General features: G+C 47.4%; 1 protein-coding gene across 5 annotated transcripts in view; it reads right to left on the bottom strand.

The window, feature by feature from the left end:
- MYO7A (myosin VIIA) overlaps nucleotides 1-19,323 on the bottom strand; it is a 186,193-nt gene that overhangs the window by 63,516 nt on the left and 103,354 nt on the right. For 3 of the 5 annotated variants that reach the window (XM_043504070.1, XM_043504067.1, XM_043504068.1), the window contains 7 exons: nucleotides 18,144-18,220; nucleotides 17,179-17,298; nucleotides 15,524-15,666; nucleotides 14,980-15,190; nucleotides 14,118-14,253; nucleotides 10,634-10,740; nucleotides 5,226-5,282 (listed from right to left, as the gene is read on the bottom strand). In XM_043504070.1, the coding sequence (XP_043360005.1) occupies nucleotides 5,226-5,282; nucleotides 10,634-10,740; nucleotides 14,118-14,253; nucleotides 14,980-15,190; nucleotides 15,524-15,666; nucleotides 17,179-17,298; nucleotides 18,144-18,220 (851 nt within the window). The remainder of the gene's footprint in view (nucleotides 1-5,225; nucleotides 5,283-10,633; nucleotides 10,741-14,117; nucleotides 14,254-14,979; nucleotides 15,191-15,523; nucleotides 15,667-17,178; nucleotides 17,299-18,143; nucleotides 18,221-19,323) is intronic. The other 2 variants (XM_038377727.2, XM_043504069.1) reach the window with 1 other exon arrangement.

Here is a 19,323-nt window from a genome sequence, read left to right as displayed (position 1 = left end):
CAACTATCCATCAAAAGCTATCTAGATGTTTAAAGAAAGCTTATGGAGGATGTAGGTAACACCAGAGACTCGGATGAGTTGGGCATCAGACTGTAACTCCATGGGACATGGACAATCCCACTAGATAATCAGTCCTGGGAGGATTCCAGAGGAGTAGGTGGAAGGTCCACAAAGAAAGGATTTTGCCAGGCCTTTTCTAAAGGCCTTGTGTTCTTTACTGGCTGATGAGCAGGGGATGCAGACAAAAAGTGGCCCCACTATCATTGGCAATATTTGCCAAATTTTATGTATTTTTCCCAGTTGCTAAAAGTGCCCATCATCAAAGTCTCTGGGCACTGCGCTAACCGTACAATTAGCACCTTGTTGGAGGACATCAACACTGAAGACTTTTACCCAGCTGGAAAACTCTCAGGAATTTTGCACAGCTCTGGCCAAAGTTCATTGTACGATGAAGCCCAAACAACAAAACAGAAAGTCATAATAGAATTCCAAAGGGGAAAGTGAACAGTTCAAACTCAGCTCATGCACACACCAGAAAAACCCAGCAATGCCAGAACAGGAGAGTTTAGTGCCGCAGCCGTTAGCTATCCCAGCAAACCTTCACACAGGGATACATTGCTAACATGTGCAATTTATATCAACAGACACAGACCCGGACCCCTGCGAGTGCTGTGGAGTTGGTGATAAATACCCTGTTAGCAGACTCTGGTTTGAAGAGGACAGGTTGTGTCAGCGATAATACTGCTCGGATAGCAGGAGGGCAATGGGATGGGGCTGCTTTAGATCAACAGCACCACAGTGTAAGTAGCCACCTCCAGTGCAGCACCACAGGCTGGCTGCTGGAAGGGTTAGAAGCAGACACAGAGGCAGAAACCAGACTTAGCAAATTCCCATTTTGGAAGTGAACGTGCCCCTTTCCCAGCAGAACAATCTGGGCCTGACCAGGAGGCCTTGTTCGGCCATGCTGGGGCGGAGAGGTCATCAGAAGCCTTCCGAGGCCTCCTAAAATGGGGAACATGGGAACTGCTTGCTGCTGGGGAGGGGGCGATCCTGCCTCTCTAGATTGCTGCCCAGCTTCTCCTAAACATCCACCTCTCCTCACGCCTGTGGAGGGGCACGGAGCAGGTTTCACCTCCAGGCCTCAGTGCCTCTTCCAGTGAATGACTGAGGAGATGGTTCTAACAGAAGCTGCCAGAAAGCAACTTAGGTTCCAAACACTCCAGCCGCTATATCAGTGATTCTCAACCTGCGGCCCACGGGCCGCTTGAGGCCCAATCAGCACAGAGCTGCAGCCCATGTGACATCCTCAGGGCCATTCAGGTAGTATTGGATGTGGCCCACAACGGTAAATAGGTTGAGAACCACTGCTCTATATACAGGCAGGGCTTATGTAGTCCATGACTTGACCAATCAGAATAGCGTGCTCAACGGCTGCAGGATCCCCATTAGCACACACAACACGTTGCATCTCACCTCTGTACACAGATCACTCTGAAAAACGCCGTGACAAACACTAGGGACAAGGATCCGGGCAAGAAATTAAATTATACAACCAAACCTCAAGCAAAGCTTTGGACCAGACTTTCCTCTCATGCTGGTGTGATTCCACTCAATTCAATGGTGTTATTCCTATATACACCAGTGTCAGGGAGAGGAGAATCAGGCCCTTTTCTTTTATTCCAACTTAGGGGTCAAAAAGAGGAGTAGAAGAACCTTCCAGAAAGACTGGTTAAGGCCGTGACAGTGTCAGTGTCACCTGGGAGAAAGAAATTCCTTTGCTCCAAAAGCAGCAAAATTCCATGGGTCAGAAGGTATCCCTTGGAGAAAGACCAGCATTCACATAGCTTCTCTCATTGTAATATACTTCCTAGCTTTTGCAGTTTTAGCCTGTAAAAATCTCTGGGGTAGGGACTATCTTTTTAGTTGTATTTGTACAGCACCCAGCACTATATGTGCCCCAATCGGAACTGGGGCTTCTGGACAATGCCATAAGTATTGTACCTCAGCAGTAGGCTAGAAGGCCTCCCTAATGGCCAACCAAGACAGAAGTTTGATTTGGGTGTCAAACTAAGCTGGCCTAAAGTAAATAACTTCTCCACTTTGAAAAAAAACCAAAGGGACTCAGATGATGTATATCATCTGAGAAATACGGGTACAGAAGAGAGATGCGGGAAGGCATGTGTTCTTCACAGTGTTCATACACGCTTTGGAGGCACTTTCTTACAGCAGCTCAGATCAACCTGGGTTCTACAGCCAGAAAACTGCAGGCTGCCGTACTCAGTAACAGCACTCGGGATACAAATCAGCACTGACCCCTCTGGCGGGACATAACACAGGCTTTCGCCCAGTACTGTCTGCCTGCGTCTCTCCATGGTCAAGGCTGGAGCACCTGGGCATCATTCCTTAGCACCAGCTAGGACTGTTACTAGCCCACTCCTCTGGCAGACACAGTGCTTTTTGCCTTTGCAGCATTCAAGACATGCACCGGTCCTAAGCTGACACCAGGCCCATGTCACCGAAGCTCCAAGTGAAAGGAGGCACATTGTGAATGAATGCCAAGCCATAGGGTGCGGGTGCAACCTGACAGTCCTTCAGTAGCTTCACTCTTACTGACTTCCCTTGGAGTTCGGGGTGTGCAAGGAAGGCAGGGGCAGGCACTGAATGCCTCACGGCAACAGTGACATTCTTCAAAGAGGAAGAGGATCTGCACTCGCAGAACACCGGCGTTAATGGAAGGGAAGGCAGAGACGCACACACATCCTCAGCAACACAAGACACGTGGCAGGTTGAGGTTCCAGACTAGGGAATCTTCCCCTTAAGAAAGGATTTGTCTATTTCAGGAATGGAAGGAGTTCACTAAATAGGGAAGCACCTACATGGCTCTGAGCAGCTGAGGTAACTGAGCAGCATCTTGAGCTTATGACAGAAAAAAAAAAAAACTACTTTGCCTGCTTCCTGAAGCTTGTGAAGGATCCAGGTTTTCAGGATGCAAGAAGACAGGGATGTCACTGAGGGATCATAGCGATTCTGTACCATTGTCTTACAGCAGGGGTTTTCAACCTTTTTTCATTTGAGGACCCCCTAAAAATGTCAAGGGGAGGTGCAGACCCCTTTGGAAATCTTAGACATAGTCCACGGACCCCCAGGTTGAAAACCGCTGTCTTACTGTATATTTTGCTACATACATACATCTCTGTAAGTAGTGAGTGAGTGAATCAATGAGGTCCACAGGACAGAGGGCCGAGAGCAGAGTTCTGTTCCCAGCTCAGCCATTGAGCTCTTGTGTGTTGGGCAAGTCATTTCACTGCTTACTATTACAATTTGTACTAACATAGCACATTGGGCTAGGTGAGGTAAGAGACAGACCCTGCCACGAAGAGCTTACAATCCAAACGACCAAACTGAGAAAGGGTGGAAGGGGAAACCGAGTCACAGGGCGGCAAAGTGATTCATTCAAGGTTACACACAGGTCAGTGCCAGAGTCCAGAATAGAACTCAGGTCACCCAACTCAGTGTTGAGTTCTGTATTCACTAGAATTCAATAATTCACTATTGCTTCTTGGTACCTCAGTTTCCCCATTTGAAATTTGGGGAAAATTTGGGGTCGGTGATACGTACCCTTCTTTATTATTAAAAAAATTGTGAGATGTCCTTCGGGGTTCCAATCAAGGATCAGGGGCCCGTTATACTAGGTACTGTACAGACATCAAATTAAAAGATGGTCACTGCCCCAAACAGCTTACAATCTTTGAAAATGCTTTGAGATTGAAGAATGCTGAAATGCTACTTAATAGTGCTAAGTATTATTGTTGCCCTAGGATCTCTGTTATACAGATCATCAAAATCAGCACAGATTAAAAATATGCTCCCACATGACCATTCCACCGCTTGACTCAGTGCTTAACAATTACTATTTTAATTCATTATTTTTAAAAGATCAAGTTATTCTGAGCCAGAAGAGAGCAGAAAAATGGAGGAAGTTGGTAAAACCTGTTTGTCCCATTGTTTTCCTCAAACTCAAACTGGGCAGTTGCATTTCTAAAACATTTTCCACATGAATTCTCTCCTGTGTTTAGAACCCATCACGTTTCAGCCTACAAGGGATTGTTTGGTGTGTAGCGAAGTTCTAAAACTAGAGATGGGCCCAAATGACACTCTACAACCCACATGCACTAGAACGTGGAGAGCAGAAAGGAAGAAGATTTGATTTCAAAATTTGGATGTGAATTTTTTTCTTTTTTTTAAAATCAAGGCCTCTGTTTATAAGCCTCCTCACTGGAATTCCAAATTCAGCCACCCTGGAATGTTGCAGAGTTGGGAGAGGTTAAAATTCAGACCCACATCTGGATCTGAAGTTTGCAAGTCAGGCCCATCTCTAATATAACCCTCCTGATATCAGAGGATTGTCGTGGAAATGCTGACACAACCACAATTCTAGCACCACAAATGTTATTATCTATTATACTATATGCTACACTATAGCCAAACAAGAAGCAGGAAAGGTTTGGAAAGCTATCAGAACGAGAGCGAAGGCTAAAGGTTAATTCGGAAGGACCTCTGAAAGGTTAAGAGCTCCAGTTTGGATAAGCACCCAAAAGTTTAATACTTACGGTATTTGATCCTCTGGGGTCAGTTTGAGCAATCCTTAGAACAAGCCCGCTCGTGAGAATAGCGGTACTTCCAACTGAGCCACCAATACAATCAAACAGCCCCCCTCTTCTCCCAAATGAAACTCAGAAGGCCTGAGCTGTGTGAAAATGGAACTGGCCCAGATCTTCAGTTGGCGCAAATCAATGTAGTTCCACTGAAGTCAACAAAGCTACACTGATTTAGGCCAGCCAAAGATCTAGCCTAGCGAGTTCAATGAAAGTTAACCATAATTATTCAAACCTCAAAAAAGATTTTGGTTTAAAGACCAAGAGTGTGGGCTGGTTATGACTTTATCCAAACTGGATTTCTATCATCTCTGGGTCCTCTGCAGAACCTCAGCTTTCCTGGGTTAGAGCTCTGCACTAACCTCCCACTCTAATGTGGGAGTCTAACCTACACACAAGGGCTCATATTCCTCTATCTACTGAACACATCCTAAGCAGATTCTGTGAACAAGATGGACAGCTGTAACAGGTCCATCACAAACAACACAGGGGTAGGAGTGAACCAGAAGGAGCACAGTATTTATCAAAGAGAAGTGAATGTTCAAAGAGGAACTTTTGTATTTATTTTACCTTTGGAGTGGGTGCTGGTGACTGGCCAAAAGTACTGGATGCATAGCCACAGAGAAACTACAAGAAGCAAAGGCAAAAAAGAGAGACAGAATAGAAAAAAAATGAAAAGAAGGAATAACTAAGAGGGGAGTTCTGAGTTTTCGGTCAGTCCTTGTGATTCGGCACCACTCACGCCTCACAGAACAATGCGATAATTCTCGGGACTGTGTCTATTTCTATCCTCTCTCCTTCCACTTATCTAAGCACTGGCCTCCTCACAGCTTTCTCACTACTGTTGGTGAAAGGGTATTCGTCCCGCAGCTCCTGCCACTTGGAACAACCTTCCTGCCTCTCTCCGAATCATTTATTCTCCATCCCTTTTCAAACCCCGCTAAGAAACACATCTGCTCTCCTTCAGCCAGAATGTTTAATACAGAGCTGGCTGGGAAATGTCCACAAAAACAAAATGCTGACAAAAAACCTAATGAAGTTTCCCTAACTCTCTCCCTTCTTCCCCCACTTTTAGTGCCAGTTGGTCAGAAAATTTCCATATAAATTAAAGTTTGAGCCCCTCCTCAAAAAAATCAGAAACAAAATATCGCAAAAACTTTAGATGATTTTTTCTCCAGCCTGCTCTATTTTTTAACTTCCATCTCCCTTTGCTATAAGCTTTCTCTCTGCAACCGTACTACCAAACACTGTCAAGTGAAATCTAACTGGCTTCAAGACTGAGCGTGATACATTTATGGAGGGGATGGTATGATGAGATTGCCTACATTGGCATATAGCCAATCTGCGACTGCTAGCAGCAAATATGTCCAAAGGCCAGGGATGGGACACTAGATGGGGAAGGCAATGAGTCACTACAGAGAATTCTTTCCCAGGTGTCTGGCTGGTGGGTCTTGCCAACATGCTCAGGGTCTAACTGATCATCATAGCTGGGGTCGGGAAGGAATTTTCCCCTGTGTCAGATTGGCAGAGACCCCGGGGTTTTTTTTTGTTTTTTGTTTTTTGCCTTGCTCTGCAGTGTGGGGCACGGGTAACTTTCTGGTTTAAACTAGTGTAAATGATGGAGTCTCTGTAACTTGAAGTCTTTAAATCATGATTTGAGGCCTTCAGTAACTCAGCTAGAGGTTGTGGGTCTATTACAGGAGTGGGTGGGTGAGGTTCTGTGGCCTGCAGTGTGCAGGAGGTGCGATTAGATAATCACGATGGTCTCTTCTGGCCTTAAAGTCTAAGGGCATGTCTACACTACAGACTTAAGTCCATCTATATTAGGCTGACTTACAGCCACTGCAGCAGATGGCCACACTACCTTCCTTCTGCGGGAGGTTCGCGTCTTCACCAGGAGCGCTTCCACTGATGGAAGAGGGGCAGTGTGGGAGGCTGAGAGCCAGGGCTCTCAGCTCCATGCAGCAGCCTGCTGGGAGCCCAGCTGCCCCCCAGGCTCTCTCCTCTCCGTTCCCCGCCAGGAGCAGGGGACAGTCTCCCGGGCATCTCAGCTCTCTGAGCGAGGAGCCAGGGGCAGTCGGGCTCTAACAGGCCAGTTTCCTTGTTAAGAAACCCAACAGCTGAGGTAAGCAACGTAGTGTCTACACCAACTCTGCATTGCTCTAACTACACCGATATAAGCCCTATACCTTTCATGGGGGTGGAGCAGGAGCATAGCCATGAGCGGGCCAGGGTGGGCCATGGCCCACCCACTTAGCATCCAGGCCCACCCAAATTGCGCCCTGACCCTACTCCTTGGCAGGAGCATCAAATGGGGCAAGCTCCCACTCTGGGAACAGTTCCCTGGCAGGAACGCCGGGCTGGGAGATGGGGCAAGGAGATGGGGAGGAGCAGGGGGGCGGATTGCAGGGGGAAGGGATCCCCATTTGTCCTGGCCCAGCATCCCACAAAACCATAATCCCCCTCTGCGGGGGGCAGGTGGCCCCCCTGGCATTGCTGCCCACCTGAAAGCCGGGGCCCACCCAGTTTTCCTATCCTAGCTACGCCACTGAGGTGGAATTATGATGTCAATGTAGTAGCGCACTTACGTCGATGGGACAAGGCTGTAGAGCGTACACTGACATACTTAGGTCGAAGTAAGCTGCCTCATGTTGACCGAACTGTGTAGTGTAGACCAGACCTATGAGTATAAGTGCTTTGGTGCAGACCCCCATCCTGGGAGGTACTCCACGTCCTCAACTCCAAGTGAATCCAATGCCTTGCAGGACTGAGCTGTATGAGAGACACTGTACAAAGAAAGGCCCCAATTCTGCAAACACACACGTGAATAACTTAACACAACTGGGTCTAAAGCTACTCACATGCATTAACACCTGGTGGATTAGGGCCTAAAATTGCACTGTGTTATAGCAATACTCAGTTTGCAGCATCCAAAGTTCCCTGTTCACTGAGACTAGGCTGATCAAATGTCATGCCTCCAGGCAGCGTCATGGTTTCCATCTGCGAGCCGCTTTGTACTATTGGTTAGATACATTTGGTTAAGTACATAAGTTATCTAGCTCCCTCTAAAGCATCAAAAATTGGTCACTGCTGGATACAGAATGCTAGATTTGATTGACCAGTGGCTTTATCGGTTATGGCAACTCCTATATGAGTCTCTTCTGGAAGGTACATCCAGAGATTGTCTCACCAACTCTCAGCACCAGAGGGAACAAGAAGGAAATCCCAGCCCAAATCAGCCATGCCTTTATCATTTGTACACAACTCTGCTGCATTGCAAAAGCTTACGGTTACTGAAAGAAAACACCAAAAGCAGTTCAAACCATTAAAAAATTAATCTCTTTGCAGTTTTGTTGCATGATATTTTTAAGGCCAAAAGCTGGATTTGGGTATTGGAGGCTTCTTCCCAAACTATGTTATGTAAGGCCACTTTAGGTGGACTGCAATCAGGGGGAGCATGTGGGGTCGTGCCACCCCAGATTCGCTGTTTGGCTTGTACTGAGCATGCTCACACAGACCGAGCATGTTCAGTAACACTGCTGAGGCCTGCTGCCCTCACAATGCCCCCCATCTATCAGCAGGCAGGGGTCATCTCTGGCTGTAATGCAACAATTTCTCCTCCTCCAGTCCCATATCGGACAGGTGTTTTCAAATCTCATAGAGTATGTCTACATCACAAATTAAGGTGTAATTGTAGCTCAGCTGGGCATACCTGTGTTAGCTTTGATCTCATTAGCATGGGTAACAATAGCAGAGAACCTTGGCCCAGACTAGCCCCCTGAGTACATACCTAGGGTATCTGTTAGGCTTCTATTTGAGCAGCTAGCCTCCACTGAAGCCCATATCCCATGTCTACTTTATTTTTGCTCCCGCTGGCCATATTAAAGCTAGTGGAGGTCTGCCAACCTGTGCTACCATTACACCTTAATTTGCAGTGCAGACATACCCTTACTCCAAAAAACCCAAGAGCAGTGATCATTAAAATAGCAGGAAGCAGAGACTGATACCAGGGACAGATTCAGAGGACCACCACAGAAAGCTAAAACTATCCAAGAAGGGGTTATTTTCAAGAAAGTCACTTGATGCTCTAAAAGTTCTCTATTCTTACATTTGAGACAATACCAAGCTTGCGTACACAGCTCAATTCTGCTGAAATGGATCGCCAGTATTTTGTTTAGAATTTGCTGAAGAGCGCGGGCTAGAATTCAGGGGACGATAGCTGGCTAAAGATGTCACTGAAGAAGTCTGAACAGCCGTGCAAGCCCGAAAGGATCTGTTTTATTGATCCTGTGGATTACGAAAGTTTAAATTTATACTGCCTCCCCACGCCCTACACAAGCAAGAATCATTTCCAAGGTTAACTGCCAAGCTTTTGAGGATGATAAAAAAAGAATGAACAAAAATAAGAAAACACGGCAAGGTACTTAAGCATGTGTGTTGCTTTAAGTACACGAGTCGTCTCATCGAGGTCAGTAGGGCTACTCGTGTGCTGAAAGTTAGACATTTACTTCAGCACCTAACTGAATCGGGGCCTATATTCTTGATGTTGCTCCCCTGAAGTCAAATAGGAGCTTTGTTGTTGATTTCAGTGAGAGTAGACCTATCATGCTAAGGACAAATCTTTCAGAACTGCCTAGATGACTTAGGAGCCTCAGTCCCATTTTCAAAGTGACCTAGGCACTTACAGTGAGCTCTTTAAAAGTGCCTAAACTTCTTAAGCACCTAATTCCCATAGAGATCAACTGGAATTAGGCATCTAATCTGTTTAGGTGTCTAAAGATGCAGCTAGGCACCTAGCGGGATTTTCAGAAGGGCCTAAGCACCTAAAACTCATTGAAACCAATGCATGTTAGGCACCTAGGTGCTGTTGAAAATCCCCACTAGGCGCCTATCTGCATCGTCTGGCACCTAAATCTGGTCCTTAGTAGCTGTTGAAAATGTTATCCCTAAATCTTCTGCTGTCCTGCAGCTTTGGATTGCAGGATTTGCCCACAGGGAATATACATGTAGACATCCAATGACAAGACGTCCAATGACATCTAATGACATTTTACATATCAAAAGCCAATAATAATCATGAAAAACTGTTTTTCTTTTACTTTGGGACACAGGGTTGTTGAGCTCCCAGAAAAGTCTCTGGGGATTGTAGATGCTCATCTTGCTCAAGAAAAAAATGTCTCTCACATAGTATTGTTTGAGACATAGTCTATGATCCCATAAGTAAAACCCATGTCGTAATGACGCATATTCACAGGAGTTAAGGTTGTGTCTGCAGCCTTCACATTAGGAAGTTCCAACTCTTCAGTGCTTCTCCTCACAACCTTAACAACCAACCCATTAGCACTGTGGTTTGTCTAGAGGCAATACATTATATTCTCTCCATAGGCAGTGTTCTGGGGATGTAAGCTTTATAGTTCACCTTTAAGAAAAGCAGATACGGTGACTTATCTCTCCGCTTCCATTGTTTGGAGACCCTCACTTCTTGCCAGCCCCTCCCCCAGTCCTGCCCTCAGTGCTTCCTTGGCTTAATATCTAGTGATGGTGTCATTTCATTGCTGCTCTGGATGGTAACTGTTCTGGACCTGTCTGTGGCCTAAGACTAACGTTCAGAGCAAAGATTTGGTTTTGTTTTTTGGATATCTGGTCTGCTATGCAGCATTAGCTACCTATAGATCTTTCATATTTGTAGAATGAAATAAAATAATAAAAATAATTAATATCTATCATGCCAATCACTTCATTATCTAGGAGATGAGCTAGATAACAAAATTTTTTGAACAGTCCTGCTGAGCTGTGACTACTAGGGTGATTGTGTCTAGGATCCCATGCTAATACTACGTTAATCCATTACAAAAACAGGTTTGGAGTATGCAAGACATAGTATCACTTCTGTAGGTTTCCTTGCAAATTTTCCCTCTCCACCCAGGAATCCCAACTACATGAGACCGGACAATTAAGTATCTTCCTAGGCGTGTTACCATAGCCACGTCTGCTTGGAAGATTTGCTTGATAAATTTGTTTTTCGAGGAATGGACCAGCTGAATGATGTCTCCATGAAGCGTGTCCCTGTTTTTCTCCAAAAACCCTACAGGAACAAAGGAGAAACATGTGCATTAGATGGCAGAGTGAAACATGAGCTAAAATATGTCCTGCAGCCAGCTGTTCAGTCACTTTGCAGCCTGATCGTATTGCAGACACTTACGGCTTGATCCAAAACCTGTTGGAGCCACAGAATCATAGAAGATTTGGGTTGGAAGGGACCTCAGGAAGTCATCTAGTCCAACCCCCTGCTCAAAGCAGGACCAACACCAACTAAATCATCCCAGCCAGGGCTTTGTCAAGCTGGGCCTTAAAAACCTGTAAGGATGGAGATTCCACCACCTCCTTAGGTAACCCATTCCAGTGCTTCACCACCTGCCTAGTGAAATAGTGTTTCCTAATATCCAACCTGGACCTCCCTCACTGCAACTTGAGACCATTGCTCCTTGTTCTGTCAATGAGAGTCTTTCTCTTGCCTTCAACAAGCTTTGGATCGGGCCCTTAAGGATCATGAAGTGCCAATGAAAAATTGACCCTCAGCTTCCCTTTGTTATTATTATTAATTATAATCACAATTATGGTGGTGCTTAGGGACCAGCCACGGATGCGGTCCCATTGTGCTAGGCACACACAGAGGAGTAGACAGTGAATGATGTGATGGTGGCAAACTATGTTTGTGCCATAACTGTGTTTTTGGATGGGGTTAGATAGGAAGGGATCAGCTAAATGGAAAGACATTGGAAAGGAGAGAGGTGAGGGGGACAGATCAGGGGAGAAGAGGGAGAGGAGGAAGGGCAGACGTGGTGTGAAGCTGAGTTGAAGAGACTTGAGGCTCCTTGTGCATGTATAACTTCGGGCACGTCTACACTGCAAAAAAAGGTGTGTTCTTCACTCAAGACATTTAACCAGCGTTAAAATAGCAGCAAAGACATGGCAACCTGGCATTTAACTCAGGTTAGCAGCTCAAATTCAACCCCAGTCTCAGCTATAACCTGCGTTCAGAGCAGAGTTGCTGTGTCTTCACTGCTATTTTAACACATGTGGGTTAACAGGTTAGCTAACTTGGGTTAACAACACATCCTTTGTATGCCCAGGGCATTTACCTCCACGTGCAAATGACTGAATTTCCATATGCCTCAGCCACTTGCGTTGGCATTAATGGGCAAATTGGGCTCAGGTGTGTAACCATGTCATTCGTATGAACAAACAATAGAGCACAAAAGCCCTGCATCACACAGCACATTTTGAAAATCCAGCCTGTAGTGGGGCGGCTGCCCCACTCCATGAGAAAAAGAGCTAGAACAGGCCAGAGATGCTGCACAGACCAGCAGCCAATCAGCAAGGGCCTGTGGAGAGCCAATCAGGGCTGGGCTGGGTCCTATATAAAGGCTGCCTAGCAGAGGAGAGGGCAGTCTCTCCCTGGCTAGCAAGAGAGGACTGGCTCCTGAGGTGAGGGAGGTAGCACCTTGGACAGAGCAGTGCTGGGCAGGCTTGGGGGAGCAGAGGCCCAGTTACCTGCCAGGCTGCGGGTCCTGCTAAAAAGGGTCGAGAAGGTGCACAGGGCCAAAGGGGAAGTGGCCCAGGGAACATAGTCAGACAAGATGGGAGAGAAGGAGGGCAGAGGGAGGCTGCCACTAGAGGGTCCCTGGGTCAGGACCCAGAGTAGCGAGTTGGCCTGGGTCCCCCCCTTACATTGCACCTGACCACAGGGGAGTGGGGCCAAGACAGACTGCAAGATGCTCCTGAAGTAAGGGGCTAGACTTTGGGGTTGTGGTTGGCCACTGAGGCAGGTGCAAGCCGAAAGACTGCTGTTAACTGCCGTGCCCCCCACCCCCGGAAGGGGGTGAGACTGGAATAGCGGACACAGCTGGAGGGCAGTGTCCCGAAGAGGATGCCACCGAGCGGGGAGCAACCCGGGTCTCAAGGCAACAGAGCAGACAACGGGCGAGCCACCACGCGCCGAGGGTGCTCCACAGCTGACAGGAGCTAATTCCTGGAGCAACCAGCGGGAGGCACCAGCGGTGATGAGTCCTGACCCCATCACACAGCCCAAAGTGGTCAGTGAAGAAGCACACTTACAGCTGTATACGCTAGTGCTACTCAGTCCATACACCCACTGTACAAATGGGCTGACTCTGAAACGCTTTAGTAAAAACTTTGGAACTCCTGGCCATCAAACCCGACCTCAGGTATGGTCAGAAGGAAAAAGTGACTTTTAAGGATTTTGGTTCTTGAAAAAAATACTTTAAATTTTTGGCAAGCAACTGAAGCCTCCTGTGACTCCCATCAGCCCCCTGTGCTTTCCTTTTCCCCATGCCTGGTATGGGGAAAGGTGCTGAACCAGAAGGTGGCTGAGCTCTGTTTGTGAGTGGGAGCTGAATGGCAGCGGGGAGCTGGAGAGAAGCCCCAGGAGCTGTGCACAGCGGCGTGTGTGGAACAGGCTGTGAGGGCCACACATCAGAGCTGGATGCAGGTCTGAGTGGGACTTATGGGGAAGCAGCAACAGCCGGACAGAGAGTCAGTACAGTGGTGCCCCGAGTGAGAGACACTAATTGAGCCTGGCCTGAAAACCTGCGAGCTCTTGTTTGCTGGAATAGAGACTGGACAGGAGAGGGGACCCCAGGTACTACACCTGCAGAGCCCTGACCTGCAAGTGGATTGCCCCATGGACCCACACATTTACTGCTGTTGCTGATCTTGAACTGTGATTGTTTTAGCCTCTGTACCTAGGCTATCTGCAACCTTCCCTTTTCCTGCCAGCCCTATCAATATACCCTTTCCCTTAGCCATGTCTGAGAGGTTACTGGGACCCACCAGGACTAGCGCCTACATGGCCCTAGCTGCTGAAGCACTTACAGTGCTTGCCTCTGAGTTGTGATACACCAGGCACGCTGCTGGCACCCAGCAGATTTGGTGTAAGGGGTAGCCACACTAAGTACACTCCAATTTATTTTTATTTATTTGTATTGCAGTAGGGCCTACAAGTGGGATCAGGTCACCCTTGTGCTAGGCAGTAGACAGACAGCCTACAGACCTGGCCCTGTAAAAAAGCCTGGAAGGAGAGGAGGAAAGAGAAATGATCATTCTCACTGCAGTGTTTCGATGCTTAACTTTGGCCAGCATTTCTACCCCTTATTGCCAAAAGTTCTTTTCTTCTAAACCCAGAAGGTGGCCAAAATCGGTCTTTGCCTGGCATTTTAAACACAGATCCACACATACAGAAAGGAAATAATGGGAAAAACTGGGCAGGAATGACAGCAAATTATTAATATTTCCAGGATACTCCCCTCTTGGTGCCTCTGGCTCCCTTGTCATAACAAACGGCATCCACAGAGCTGAGGGTTCTACAATGGAAACCCACCCTGTCCCTCTCCCCCACCCTAACCAAGTAGCTCCCTAAAGCCAGCCCACAACAACAGATACCTTTGGTTTCATAGTAGACAACACCAGCAAAGTGGTTAATGCCAAACTGGGTTTCATGGTTATTCTTTGGTGGGATGTAGTTGGTGTTTAACTTGTGCTGGGAATTCAGCTTGTGCAGCATTGTGGTATCTGTACCCTGCATAAGAAAGAAAAAGGCCAATGCTTGTCTAATTAAAATAGTTCTCAAATAATCATTGTTTCTTTTTCATTAGGGCAGTGGGGTAAGAGTTTGTTTCAATGAGAGAAACACGGGGAGAAAACGTGAGACGAGTAATTTAAAATAAAAACAATCTGACCACACCATTCCCTAACAAGTCTGTTGTACGTACACCCTCACCACCATAAATATGAGTTTGTTTGCAACAGTGACAAATGGTGAAAGAAAACTTGAGATGCCAGTAAAGGCAACAAATATGGAACCTAAACTCCTCTGTGCTTGATCCGCAGATAATAAAAGTCTTTTACAGCCCCTGCCCCCCCACCCCCCAGATAGGGTCAGCTCTTTCCCTGAAGCTGTGCTTTTAGCTCTGGTTCAGTCTCTGGTGTGTCAACCAAGAAGGCAGCTGTCACAAATGCACTTGATAGATATATGATATAGTGCTATATATAGGATGGCTTCCCCACTTTCTATTAAAGTTGCAGTCATGCAATCTGGGAAGAGAAAAAATACCATCTAACTGAAGTGACCAATCGTACAATGATAATACTGAACACACAGATGACACCATATCAGCTCATTGGCTAAAACTGGTTCGCATGAAACTTGTCATAATTTTGACACAGTAAAACTCAGTCAGTTTAACAACACACAGAGGTGAAACTGACGGAGTGGCTAGGATGAATGGTTGGCCCCAAAACATACCTTGGGGAACTTACTCTCCTCGTCAATGAGTGATATGATATTCAAGGGTTTGATGGCAATCATGTCCAAGGCATCCTGGTTGTCTGTGAACTCTATGTGCTGCCAGTTAATGTTCTCCAGGTTGTACTCCTCCTGCTCCAGCTTGAAGACATGGCGCACAAAGAACTGCTGGAGGTTCTCATTTGCAAAGTTGATGCAGAGCTGCTCGAAACTGGGGAGATGAGGTTGACAAAACCAGATTAGATTCAGTATATGCCCCTGATTTCCACCTAGCCGTTCATCCCTTCACTTCCTATCCTCTACAGGATACTCAAGCACTTTAGGCCACTCAGTGAGGTTGACACTGGCTGAGTAATTCAAAAGGAAGAGCACCAGCTGCTGAGACCCTAGCACCATACACATCACCTTTGGAGGTCTCCTATCCAGCCTACCCCTGCTTAGCCTGTGAGATCTGGTGAGAGTACACACTAAGGTGGGTTAACTGCAGGTCCTAGGTGCAGGCAGCTGGAGACAGGGCTCTGCAATGGCATCTCAGGATATGTACCTGTTCACAGTGAAGTTCTCAAAGCCGAAGATATCGAGAAGACCAATGGACCTCCTGACACACTGTAGTTCGTGGGAGGGAGGCCTGTAAATGGCAGCATTGATCTTCTCCACAATCCACACGAAAAGCCGCCCATAGATTCCCTGAAACATCAAAGAGATGGAGCTTGGTGACACATGGCTGTTGTTCACCCTGCTGGCCTGCTATCTGTGGTGACATCCCCTCTCCAGTACAAGCCCCACAAACTGGACTTTCTCCTAAAGGACACATTCCACAGCAAGGTGATTGCTTCAGAGTGGCAGTCATTAACACAGAACATGTGGCTTAAAGCTTCAATTGCCCAGCTTGCAGCCCAGGAACATGCAGCTTGAAGGTTTATATTAAAGACAGCCCAGTGCAAAATCCCAGATCTGAATACATCCAGATGTCGGTGGGCTTGGCTCTGGGTGCAAACTATGTGCTACAAGTCCATCTCTAGTCTGCATTGCAAGATGCAATTTCTATTTAAGATCAGGTGTTGAAATATCCATTTATCACAGTCTGCCTGAACCTCTAAACAATCCTCCTAGACTTCTATCTACCGCATGCAGATCAGTAGAGATGCTACATTGCTATGTAAATAAAGGAAGTCCTGCCTCAGTAAGATCCTGCTTCCTTAAATGGCACAGCAGCAGCCAGCCAGAGTTAATGGGCGCTGCCTCAGCATTCCTGGGACTGCAGGCATCACCTTGTGTCACATAATCCAAGGTAGTACTACACAGAGATGGGCCTGATCTAAAACCTCAGATTCAAATCCCCACAAACCTGGAGGAAGTTCCCATGTGGACATGGAGACAGATCTGAACTTTGCAGGTTGGGGGCATCCTCACTGCACGTCAGTCAGGCAGTCCAAAGACCTGACCTGCTGTACCTGAGCCCAGAGCTAGGGGGTAGGGTAGGTCCGCACTTGCCATCGAGGATCAGGGCACTATTTGTGTGGTACAAGCTATGCTGTGAAGCAAACACCATGCCTCCTTCACATCATAACACAAGCCTTCATTGCCCTGAATCCCCACGGTGCTGTGTCCTTTCTGATGCTACACAGATCTACTCACAGCATAGTATTTCTATGCTATCTGTCTTTCTTTAACTTACTGTTGCAGATAAGCCCGAAGCATAACATTCAGCTCTGGGGACGACTGGTGGCACTAGAGCCACTCTGTTTTACACCAGCTAAGGATCTGACCTTGGGTTTGGGTCTGTTGCACTTCCTTGAAGTTCAGAAGAGCTCAGACTCATGGTGCTGGTTCAACCAATGTCAGAGACAGACCCCAAGAGCTAAATTTGGATGCTGTTTGAGTCCAGATGGGCTCAGGTCCAGATTTGAAATCTCATGAAGCCAGGGGTTCTGGCATAGGTCCATCTCAGCTCATGACACAGCTCTTTATATGCTCCCCATAACTGGCACTAACACAGAGTCATAGATGGCAAGGCCAGACTGGACCATTAGGTCTAATCTGACTTGCTGCATAACAGACCAGAGAATTCCACCTAGCAACTGATGCCCCGATTGAGATCAGTGACTTCCTAGTGATGGAGAATCTAAATCAGTTCAAAAACGGGCGGGTGTACATTTTAAAAAGAAAACGCCAGAGCGAGCGCACATTGGGTGTTACCTTGACAAAAGCGTCCCTCACATCCAGCGCCTGCTCCATGCTGAGTGGGGTGGAGACGGTCTCTCCTCTCGTGATTATTGTGCGGCTAGTAAGGCAGTTCATCACATCCTGAGGGTCCACCTGAGCAAGGTACAACAACGTACAGCTGATTGATTCAGAACACAAACAGCTCTTTGGAAAGATGTGGTCTACTGGCCTGGTCGCAGGGCTGGGAGCAAAGAACTCCGGAGCTCCAATCTCAGCTCTGACACTGACTCCCTCCACAGTCACTCCCTTGGGTGACTCACTCAATCTTTCTGCCTTGGTTTACCCAGCCGCAGCCCGGAGCTAACATCCACTCATTTATGCCACAGAGGTTTTTGCAGGGATGGATTAGTTCATGTTTGTAAAGCGCTTTTAACCTGTGAAGTGCTAGGGCACATTAGTGCAAGGTGTAACTGGAATGTGATGAGAGCACAACAAAACCACTTTTCCTGGGGTTTATAGGTCTGATCCTGCAAATACTTATACACCTGAGTAACTTTACAGTACCCTGTAGTCCAATCTTGCCAGGGGCATGCTCAACCCTTGATATAAATGAGAGCGACCTCAGGGCTGCTCTAACCTATGCATCGCTCTCTAGGGGCCAGGAGCCCAATGGTCAGAGCTACAAAAGGTGTGGGCCATTCCAGAAAGTATATGTCACCAGGGAAACCTCCTTATGCCTGGGGTTCTCCCCAGGGAGAGGTTTCAATCAGTGTACACCCACTGTAGGCTGCCAGACGAGGGTAAAGCAGCTGGATCACAAATGGCAATTGGGCTCTCTCCACGTTCTTCACGAGCCGAGACTGCTTCTACCTCTGTTAGCACAGCACCCTACACAATGGGTCCTGATTAGATCAGGGTCTCTGGGCACTATCATAATATAAGGAATAAGCAATCCCAGGAAGAAACAAACAAGGTAATATGACAGAAGACCAACTGACCTCCAGTAACGAAGCTGCAGTGATTAACGACGCAGAGCGAACAACCTCGCAGGCATCCAGGTTATCGTACATCCGTGCTGCATGGGGACAGTCACAGAGAAGACGTGCAGAAACTGCCTGTGAGGTTAGTCCCTTTTCATCTAGGTGACAGAGCGCTCCCTGCCAGGGTGCTGCGTCTGACCACTTCTGACTGCCACTCACCGTACACCCACACTTGGTCTCAAAGAATGGATTAGATCAGAAGCGTGTAACGTATGGCTCAGCTGGGGACAGTGAGGAGCTGCACCATCCCCGGGGGTGAGGAGGCCAAACTCCTCACATAGCTCCTGATGCAGGGTCTTGCTGCTACACCCCTTCACCCTTCCTGGGGTGAGGCTCATTCCCTGAGCGTTAGTGGTCCCATTCCACGGTGCCGTGCAGAGGGAGGCAAGGCCATGATCCTACCTCCTCCCCACTGCTCAGAAGAGTAGGGAGGCGTTTCAGAAGTGCCTGACCTTTAAGAAGGTGGCACAGGGTACGGGAAAGGCACCACCCCCATCACACCCACATGCTAGCTGGGCACAACAGGGCCTTTAAAAAGGAGAGGTAAGATGATCTGATAGTCAGCACATTAGCCTTGGGCTTAGTTAAAATCCCTGCTCTGACACAGACTTCCTATTGGCCTTTGGGCAAGTCACTTAGGCCCCAATTTTAAAGGCATTTAAGTGTGGTGGCGGCACTCAGTCTCTCAACGCCTAACTGATTTAGGAGCCTAAATCTCATTGTAAAAGTGATTTAGGCACTTAGGTAAGTAAATCCCATTGACTGTCAGCAGGGTTTTGTCTCCTAAGTTCCTAAGTCACTTCTAAAAATAAGACTGAGGTGCTTTTGGAAAGTGTTACCCTTAGTTTCTCTGTGCCTCAGATCTCCATGTGGCAAATGGGATAACAGCACTGCCCTGACTCACAGGGGGTTGTGAGGATCAATACATTAGGCCGGGGTGTCAAACGTACGACCTGTGGGCTGGATCCAGCCAGACGAACAGTTTCATCTGGCCTGCCGACTCTCCATGGATCTGTGGGCTTGTCTATGCAACCCCAGCATCCTCACAACAGAGGTGTGATTTGCAGAGTGCACCAGCGTGCTTCACTCTAACTGCCCCGTGTAGACCTTGCTAGCGTGCATTGATATAATCCTGTTT

The sequence above is a fragment of the Dermochelys coriacea genome, chromosome 1 (genome assembly GCF_009764565.3).
Source record: "Dermochelys coriacea isolate rDerCor1 chromosome 1, rDerCor1.pri.v4, whole genome shotgun sequence".
In the NCBI taxonomy this organism is placed as follows: domain Eukaryota; kingdom Metazoa; phylum Chordata; order Testudines; family Dermochelyidae; genus Dermochelys; species Dermochelys coriacea.
Note: the sequence above shows the minus strand (reverse complement) of the source record. Positions and strands in the feature narration are given on the sequence as shown.